We start from the raw sequence: 9,995 nt of genomic DNA, 5'->3' as shown, positions 1-9,995 counted from the left end.
CAAACCATTTCCCGGACTCACGCGCAAAGAGAGAAGAGAGAGAGAGAAGAGAGAGAGAGCCCATCGCTGACGACCCACGAGCCTTCAACTTCGCCAACAACCTAGAGCCTTTGCGCCACGAACCCACGAACCAATTTTTGACTTCGTCGACGAACCCAGAGCCCAGATCACGCCACGAACCCAAAGCCTTCGACCCAGAGCCTTCAACTTTGCCGGAAACCCACGAAACTCGTCTCTCTCTCTCTCTCTCTCTTCTCTCTCTCTCTCTCTCTCTCTCTCTCTCTCTTCTCTCTCTCTCTCTCTGTGATTTTGATTTCTGTATGATTTTGATTTTTGTTGTTGTTGTGGTGGTGTGGGTGGTAGTGTTTTGGTGGTTTTCCTGTTGTGTGGTGATGGGTTTTGTGTGAGTGGTGGTGGAGGAAAATAGCATTTTTAGAATGTTACCAAACACATGAAAATATTTTCTAGAACAATTTTCATAATACAACAAAACACTTAAAATATTTTTTCTTTTCCAAAAATATATTTGCGAAAATAAATATTTTTAAAAAAATATTTTACGGGAACCAAACACGGCCTTAAAGTCAATTAAGTTACTAAAAGAAGGGAGAGAGAGATAGAGATGAATTGCGTGATCCCTAGATTCCCTACTCTCTGGAATCTGGAGCAAATAATAATATATATTAATTTCGCCACTGACGTCATTGATTACGATTTCTAAACCCGTTTATGCCCTTATGGGATTTGATTTTTCTGAAACAGAGTTTTGTTGAAGAAGAATTGTGTGGCAGGCACAATCTATTAACACGTGTTTCTTTGACGTCGCGTGTTAGTTTTTGGAAGGCGTAAGCAGAAGGGTTTACATTATATTCTCACCAATTACTACTATTTTATATATATATTACTACTATTTTATATATATATATATATATATAAAATAGTAGTAATTGGTGAGAATAATATAACAGTATAAACGGACACGATAAGTTGTCCACTAAGAAATAATTTTATGTCAAATTATTTTGTTTTATATCAATTTTTTTTACTTTTTGAATTTTCCAAAAAGTAAAATTATATGTTTTTACTCCCACAATAAATTATCCAAACATTAACCATTTACCAGCTGTTACTTTGGCAAGCAATTCCTGCCGTTGCCTGTTGTCGATCCTGCAATAATAATAATAAATAAAGAGAGAACGACTAGTTGGTCCCCCCGAACCTACTACTAGTAATAAATTAGAATATTACAATTTGTTTGACTAATTTTTTTATTTTTATTAGAATTCATTTTAGAACCAGTAAGCTGAGTTTGGATTGCACGGCAAACAACTCACATCTGTGTTTGGTGTTTTTTTCTTGAATCTCACGTATTATTTATGGAATCTGCAAATACAAAAATATACAAATTTTATTTTAAAATTGAATCTCACGATATTATTCACGTATTTAAAATTTATTTTTGTTAACGTATATAGTGTTGTGAGCTTTAGGCTCAATTAGGTTACTTGTATAGCACACATATTTACTTGTACTGCACATATATGCCTCTTATATAAAGGCACCTATATACATTCTTTTATCAAGAAATAAATACAACACAATTATATTCAGTATTTCTTGGCGAAGTAAGAAATAAACTCATTTGGCTCGCTCCAGTACTGAAGCAGAATATCGTGCCCTTGCTGATACCACATCTACGATAGCTTCTCAAAGACTTAGGTGTGTCTACATCCTCTGCCACTCCTCTTTATTGTGACAACCAGAGTGCTATTCAGATTGCTCACAATGATGTCTTCCGTGAGCGGACTAAACACATCGAGATCGATTGTCATTTTATCCGTTTTCATCTTGTTCATGGTGCTCTCAAGCTGATCTTAGTCTCCTCTAAAGATCAACTTGCAAATAGTTGGTCTCACATCCACCTTGAGTTTGAGGGGGGTTGTTAACGTATATAGTGTTATGGGCTTTAGGCCCAATTAGGTTACTTGTATAACACACATATTTACTTGTACTGCACACATATGCCTCATATATAAACGTATCTATGTACATTCTTTTATCAAGAAATACAACACAATTATATTCAGTATTTCTAACAATTTTTGATGATGCCGAAAATCTCACCAGTGAGTTGCACGATGCTTGTACGCTCAAAACGACACCTGCACAACAAAAAAGAGAAGACCTAACAGAGAGCACCGGTGTGGTGCCGGCCAAATACCCTCTGAATGTCAAGTTAGAACTTCTTTCAACTCTAGAGTGCTAGAGAGGGGTTAATTATGCGTACCGTGATTTGTGAGGGTATTGGGGTTTTTATAGTAGTCGAGAATTGACCTTTTTCCTTGGAGCAGAAGTCTTTTCCTTATAGGACTCCTCATGAGCGTAGATTGCGGGATCCTTTCCTTATAGGACTCTGATACTGGGCGTGGAATACAAGCAACTTCCCTATTACCCATGCGTGGTGACCAATTCATGGTTTTCATAGAACCGTCGGCCTTGAAACCGTCAGCTTGCATTCTCCCCTTCAGCCAAGTTGGCGTCAGCTTCTTGCTACACTATGAGTAGCCCAGGAGCTTCGAATTGCCGTCGATTAGACCTGGAGCCTTCAGCCCATCGGTTTGTCTTGCTCCCGTCAGCATGCCTTCTTTCGTTACGTTAGCCCATAACGTCCGTCGTGACTGACCCGTCAGCCAAAGCAGGAGCTGACAGGTTAAGCTCATGGTACATGCTATAATTCTTCCATATCAATTTTATTATCGTGTTTTTAAGAATAAATTTTCAATTTTTATTAATAAACCGTATGCAAATAGACTCGAAGTCTGCGGCTGTAACATGCATGATATCCCTCTTTAGATGAAAACGCAGCATAAAATATGACTAACTTTTCAGTTTTGACCAGTCAATAGGCATACATATAAAGACTTGACTACTACATAATCAATTTTGCATGATAAAAAAATGTTAAATTAACAAATATTTTAGAAGCACGCGACAGTGACAAACAATAGGCTCGGGAAATTGCTATTGAAGTAGGTAGCCGGCAATTTTATACATTTTTGCACCACCAGAAAACAATAACTAAATTTTCTTTTAACTTTTTTTTTTTTTAGGGTCTTTTTCATTGTTTTCACGTGATGCACAGGACATCTAGTAGGAGACGAGACGACAGCTCAAACATGGGGGACCCATATTCTTTTCTCTCTCTTTTTCTGGGTTATTCACATATGTATTTTTTTGTTTTATTAAAAATCAAAGATTCTTTTTTCTTTTCTTTTTTTTTTGATGAGATCAAAGATTCAATCTAACTTAAAAGTCTTTAATAAATATTTTAAGCCTTTGCGTGATGTGTTGCCTGCATGGTACGTAAGCCCCAAACAAGCACGAAATCCATGGCAAACGACGGAAAAGGAAAATAAATCCAAAACGATTTGATGCTTTGAACAACTCTATCACGTTGTTTCAACTAATTATGTATTGAACTAGTCAACTAGGTTGCTTTATGGTCCATAATTTTTTTTTAGAGTTTTAATTTATGGTGTCAGCATTTGATGATAGTTCCCTTTTTTTTTAGAGAGAGAGTTTCAACTTATGGTGTTGCCTGCATGGTACGTAGGCTCCAAACAAGCACGAAATTCATGACAAACGACGGAAAAGGAAAATAAATCCAAAACGATTTGATGCTTTGAACAACTCTATCACGTTGTTTCAACTAATTATGTATTGAACTAGTCAACTAGGTTGCTTTATAGTCCATTTTTTTTTTTTAGAGTTTTAATTTATAGTGTCAACATTTGATGATAGTTCCTTTATTTTTTTTATTTTTTTTTAGAGAAAGTTTCAACCTATGGTATCCGCTCCTGATGATAGCTTTTTATCATTAGAGACTTTACCAGTTGAGCTAGTTGAAACCCACGATAATAGTTCTATATCATCAGACCAAAATAAATCATGTTTAATTTCCCTTATTCTTGATCTTGAGCCCAACCAAATATCCCCCTCCACTTCCATAAATAAAAATATAAACATATTAATTCTTCCTAATCAAAAACTACATTATATCATATTATATAATATATAATAAAAGTTGGGTTTAGAAACCATAGTTACACCAAGTGACTTCACCAAATTGCATAAATTTTTTTAGATTTTAAAAAAAAAAAATAGATATAATTTTTTTGGTCTTATCTTCTTCTCCTATAATTTCCAAGTTGATTAAAAAAAAAAAAAAAAACTTAATTGATTACAATCTAACTTCTTCATCTAATCTTTTTTTTTTCCCATAAATTATATTACTACACGTCCAAAACACAGCAACGTTATTAGTGTTTTTAGATTTTCAAAAAAAAATACATAAATTATATTGTACATATACGTTAAAATCAACTTAACATTATATATACGTTTAAATCAACTTAAGATTTTAGCATTATTAGTTCATATTTTTTAGATATTCAAAAAAAATAGATATAATATTTTGTTCTTATCTTCATTTCCTATAATTCATAATTAGACTGACATAAGACTTTTTGTTCAAATCAACTTCTTCAATGTGGAGTGTATATATATCAAATAATTCATAATAAATACCTATTATATGATTTTTTTTTTTTTTCTTCTCTTCTTCTACCTACAACCTTACAGGTATGTATCTATTTACTCTAATTTTTTTTTCATCAAATTGAATAGGTTGTGTATTTTTCTCTTTTGTTTAACCTAATTTTATTACTTAATTTTACTTAAATTCAAAAATATTTTCTTATTTTATTTAGTTTATACATGATTTTTTATTAAGCCGTACGTTGTAAGGGCATAATACTAGTATATAATTATATTAACATACAGTGCATACTGAGTGTCAACAATTGTATTTGCAACTTGCAAGTCCTTAGAATCTTAATGCGATTACATTCCATTACAAGAGGCTTAAAAAAAATCATTATATAGAATGTCAGCATGTTCTAGAAGCCGCTTTGTGGGATATTTTATGTTTTTTTTATTTCTTGAGCAACAATTATGCTCTACTCTAGAGTAGAGCATAAGTAATAGCGATTCAAAGTTTTTTATACAAATGTGTTTTTTTATTATGTGACTAATTATGTATTGAACTAGGTTATTCTTGAGTCCAATAAAAATACAGTCCTCCACATAAAAATATAAACATATCTTTCTTAAAATATAACGAATACCTTAAAGGGTATTAAGTTAGGAACTATTTTTAAAAACATTTTATAGGAGAAGAAAAAGGCAATTAACCTTTTTTTACAACTGTTTATATTTCTCATTTAAAATTTTCCTAAAACAACTCATAAACAAATGCCTTAAACGCACAATAAGCCATATAGTGATACAATATACACAGCATATACAGCGCCACACATGTGTCAATTGTATATTTGTATTGCACGTTGTTAATGATTATAAAAGAGGCTAAAAAAAATCATTATTATATGGAATGTCAACGTATTCTAGATGCCGAGTTTTGTGGGACATTTAATATTTTGTTTAATCAGTGTTTATCTTTCCCTTTCTTCAACAATAAGTATGCTGTTATCTTATATGTGATCACCATTCAGACTGTTTTAAACCAATACTATGGTTATCAAAAAACCAATACTTTTTGTACAAGTTTAATTAGTTTCATATTATTTTTTTTAACGGTTGAGACCATTAATTAAGTCATCCTAGGCTTCGTAGCTTAAACTTTTTTTCTTCTCTAATCTGGCGGTAGGATAACACTCAATTTTTAGTTACAAAAAGCCTTTTGACTTTTGGTATACTTACCAAATTTTCGTTGCTCTCTCTTTTTCTCTGTGATCATTTGGTAAAGGGTTCTGTTTTCATTGGTTATTGTGACTTCAGTTGGCAATGGGTATATCTCAGGTTTCCTGATTGTGATGGAAGCCACAGGGCTTCAGAGATTTTGTTTCTGACAAAGAACAGAACAGAAGTTGGAAAATATTCAGTTTCCTCTGTAGACAGGTAAAACTAATGTAGAAAAAGTACATCTTTCACTGTTAACCTCATGCCTCACCAGAATTTTTTTTCATGAGGAATGAACAACCTGCTGTACTTGGTTACAACAAGCATGCAGCAAGAAACATATTCTACTGCTGTCTAATCTTTAGAGTCTCATTGACAAGGCTTGTCTTCCTCCACGGAGATTGCTCAAGATAGTTTAGTACTGATTTATAATGTTTTGAGTAAATAGAAACAGTAACATATATTGTATCAACTTCTCTCTTACAAATCTCTCAATCCAAATACACGGCACAGGGCTCATGGTGCCACACAGATTTCTGTTCACATTCAGTGGCAGAAACACAAAAAAAATTCCACAAAAACATCCCTGACTACATGAACCTTTAGATGTATACCTTAGAAATTTCTTGGTTGAATTCTTTAATTGTAAAGTTCCCTAATTAGATGACGTGTTTGACCTTCTCTTTTTTTTTAAATGGTCATCTAAGTCTGCTTATAAAGGCCTTCCTCGGAAAATTATCTTATATAACAAACATCCTAGTAGTTGCGATTGCCATCTGCTTGAAGGTTTTAAATTAAGATATGATGAAAGTTGATCTGTATAATTCCAACAAGGTCTTAACTTTCCGAGTGATTTAAATGAGTTTTACTGTTTCTTTCTTATTGCTAAGCTAACTGATCAATACAATTTCTTTCTTGTAGCTTTAGAATTCCTCATTCCTGCTACACTTCTTCATGAATCACCATTTTAACAATTGGCCACTGGTCCAACTTATCTGGCTTTGACTTGTAAGTTGCTAATTTCAGCAATTGATTGTGTTCAGCTGGTGCAATTTAAGTTCCATGTGTTCGGTTTGAAGTAGCTGTAAATTGGATTGAGATCTTGAACTTGGTAAAATGGCCACCACATCAAATGGAGACGCAGAAGCAGAGAAAAGCTCCAAAATTGATGGGGAGGAGAAAACCCAGACAGTTCCACTTCTCAAGCTTTTCTCATTTGCAGATTCCACTGATGTTGCATTGATGATTGTTGGCACCGTTGGAGCTATTGCAAATGGGTTAGGCATGCCTCTTATGACAATATTGTTTGGCCAAATGATCAATAGCTTTGGCAACAACCAGAGCAACAACACAGACATTGTTAGTATAATTTCTAAGGTAAATAGATAATGCACGGGCTAAGAAAATAAGGTTTACTTCAATCTTTATGAATGGAAAGATGTGACTTAAATTTCTGATTTTATTTTTCATTACTTTCTTGAGAGTTTAAACTTCGATTTTCCCATTTTATCGCATGTGTAGGAATGCATTTGAATCCTTGATCCTTCTTTTATATTTTTATTTGTTGAAATGGTGATGCTAGTAATTAACCACCTGTGAAATTTTAGGTCTCTCTAAAATTTGTCTACTTGGCAGTGGGGATTGGCTGTGCAGCATTACTCCGTAAGTGTATTCTATGCTCAAAATCATTGCAGATTTTTTATGCATAGAGAAAATCTTTTATATACAACCCATTGAAGATTAAGAAAATCACGTATGTTGTTTGACAGAGGTGACATGCTGGATGGTCACGGGAGCAAGACAGGCTGCACGAATAAGGGGTTTGTATTTGAAGACTATATTGAGACAAGATGTTTCTTTCTTTGATAAGGAAACTAACACTGGTGAGGTTATTGGGAGAATGTCTGGTGACACTGTTCTCATACAAGATGCCATGGGTGAGAAGGTATAGTATATCTGCAAGAATTACATCAGAACGAAGTCTTGTTCATCTTGTGCACCTAAATATAATCCTAGAGTCAACTAAAGTCTGCTTGTGCAGGTTGGGAAATTTATACAGCTGATATCAACCTTCTTCGGGGGCTTTATAATAGCATTTGTCAGAGGCTGGCTTCTTACCATTGTCTTGTGTTCTGCTATTCCTCTTCTTGTTATGGCTGGTGCTTTTGTGGCCATGATAATATCCAAAATGGCATCCCGTGGACAAAGTGCTTATGGAAAAGCAGCAAACGTAGTTGAACAAACAATTGGTTCAATCAAAACAGTAAGTCACTTTTTCAAAACCAAATCCATTTGACAAAAAAATTTGGATAAATTTATTGATACAGTTAATCCAATTTTGCAACTCTTTCTATAGCAAAATTATGACATCTATCATTGCTTCCAATTTAGGTTGCATCCTTTACAGGAGAGAAGCAAGCTATAACAAATTACAAAAAGTTTCTTGTAGATGCTTATAAATCAGGTGTTCATGAAGGCTTAGCTGCTGGAATAGGTTTTGGCACGGTTATGTTAGTCGTGTTTTGCACCTATTCTTTGGCTGTGTATTTCGGTACAAAGTTGACACTAGAGGAAAAACACACATACTCTGGAGGTCAAGTGATGAACGTGATTATTGCTGTCTTAACTGCTTCCATGTGAGCTACATTTTGTTTTTTAATTATGTTGCTGAAATTATTACTAGTAATTATAATTCCTATTTCCCCAATAAATAAAAAATTTATTCTAATTTTTTTGCTGAAATTACACGAGCGCACATGCACAAAAATATATGAATCTGTGTATGGATGTATGTATATCTTTTTTGCCTTACATGTTTATTTACTTCTTGCCTTCTACAATAATATGGATGCTTCAGGTCCCTAGGGCAGGCATCTCCCTGCCTCAGTGCATTTGCTGCTGGACGAGCTGCAGCCTTTAAGATGTTTGAGACTATTGAGAGGAAGCCAAAGATAGATGCTTTTGACAAAAGTGGAAAAGTATTGGATGACATTCATGGAGATATAGAATTGAGGGATGTTTATTTCAGCTATCCAACCAGACCGGATGAGCCAATATTTAATGGTTTTTCACTTAATATCACTAGTGGCACAACTGCAGCATTAGTGGGAGAAAGTGGGAGTGGGAAATCAACAGTAATCAGTCTTATAGAGAGATTCTATGATCCACAAGTTGGGGAAGTTCTTATAGATAACATTAACATTAAAGAGTTTCAGCTTAAGTGGATAAGAGGAAAGATTGGTCTTGTCAGTCAGGAACCTGTGTTGTTTGCCTCTAGCATTAAGGCTAACATTGCATATGGAAAGGATGGTGCAACTATTGAAGAGATAAGAGCAGCAACCGAGCTTGCAAATGCTGCCAAATTCATAGATAAATTGCCACAGGTTACAATTTTCACTCTCTAAGACCCTTCGTTCACCTTCAAGATTAGAAAATTGTTTTTTTACTTTGAGATTTTGAATTTTACTTCCAGGGACTAGATACCATGGTTGGTGAGCATGGAACGCAGATGTCTGGTGGACAAAAGCAGAGGATTGCAATTGCAAGAGCAATTCTGAAAGACCCACGAATTTTACTTCTGGACGAAGCTACAAGTGCACTTGATGCAGAATCAGAGAAAATAGTGCAAGAAGCATTGGACAGGATTATGGTTAACAGAACAACTGTCATTGTTGCCCATCGTTTGAGCACAGTGAGGAATGCTGATATGATTGCAGTTATTCACAGAGGAAAGATGGTTGAAAAAGGTACTCATCTTATTAGTATAGTCTTACCATATTATTCATTCACATGTAGAGCCAATATCATGTATACATAGAACATGGTAGTTAGATTTCTTGCAGCCTAGGTTTATTGTCTTGTTGAACAGACTGTGTTATACTCATCAGATTACTGAATTCTAAAATTTTTCATGTACAGAAACCCCAAGTTATTTTGTAAATGTTAAGTAATTTTCTGAACGTTCATGCTTATCTGTTTATATTGCGGTCAAATTCCAATTTTTAAAAAATTGCTCAGTTGTTCACTTGTTCCATGTAGTTTGACAGTTATGAAAAGAAAGAAGAAAAATTTCCCTGTGGTATTATTTGTGTTTCATTTCATCACACAAACGTGTTTTTTGAATTTCCCACACCCCCCCCCCCCAAAANTATCTTTCCTTTGGCGGGAAGCTAACGGTTTTCTTCGATACCAAATCCAGGAGGATCGCAAACGAGTCACGCCCCACGCTCCCAATA

The 9,995-nt window shown here is 34.4% G+C and overlaps 1 protein-coding gene across 4 annotated transcripts; it reads left to right on the top strand.

The window, feature by feature from the left end:
• Positions 1-5,728: 5,728 nt before the first annotated feature.
• Positions 5,729-9,592, top strand: LOC136070856 (ABC transporter B family member 4-like). 4 transcript variants are annotated; one of them, XM_065781371.1, is made up of 9 exons: positions 6,472-6,594; positions 6,682-6,768; positions 6,983-7,137; positions 7,368-7,422; positions 7,530-7,705; positions 7,802-8,023; positions 8,152-8,396; positions 8,618-9,143; positions 9,233-9,592. In XM_065781371.1, the coding sequence occupies exons 3-9, from the start codon at positions 7,003-7,005 to the stop codon at positions 9,575-9,577; spliced, it is 1,704 nt and encodes a 567-aa protein (XP_065637443.1). In that variant the 5' UTR covers positions 6,472-6,594; positions 6,682-6,768; positions 6,983-7,002; the 3' UTR covers positions 9,578-9,592. The 4 variants fall into 4 exon arrangements, with proteins under 4 accessions (XP_065637442.1, XP_065637441.1, XP_065637443.1 ...); XM_065781370.1 differs by lacking the exons at positions 6,472-6,594; positions 6,682-6,768 and adding an exon at positions 5,729-5,979 and having other exon boundaries at positions 6,804-7,137; XM_065781369.1 differs by lacking the exon at positions 6,682-6,768 and having other exon boundaries at positions 6,461-6,594; positions 6,804-7,137.
• Positions 9,593-9,995: the final 403 nt, after the last annotated feature.

The sequence above is a fragment of the Quercus suber genome, unplaced genomic scaffold (assembly GCF_002906115.3).
Source record: "Quercus suber isolate HL8 unplaced genomic scaffold, Cork oak 2.0 scaffold_265, whole genome shotgun sequence".
Lineage (NCBI taxonomy): Eukaryota > Viridiplantae > Streptophyta > Magnoliopsida > Fagales > Fagaceae > Quercus > Quercus suber.
The sequence above is the reverse complement of the archived record's forward strand: the minus strand, read 5'-3'. Positions and strand labels throughout refer to the sequence as shown.

What these genes read in the sequence shown, in the direction of transcription:
- LOC136070856 (XM_065781370.1), top strand. Translation starts at nt 6,877, where the DNA reads ATGGCCACCACATCAAATGGAGACGCAGAAGCAGAGAAAAGCTCCAAA. An exon ending in TTGTTAGTATAATTTCTAAG is followed by an intron (nt 7,138 to 7,367) that starts GTAAATAGATAA and finishes GTGAAATTTTAG; the next exon opens with GTCTCTCTAAAATTTGTCTA. An exon ending in AAGATGCCATGGGTGAGAAG is followed by an intron (nt 7,706 to 7,801) that starts GTATAGTATATC and finishes CTGCTTGTGCAG; the next exon opens with GTTGGGAAATTTATACAGCT.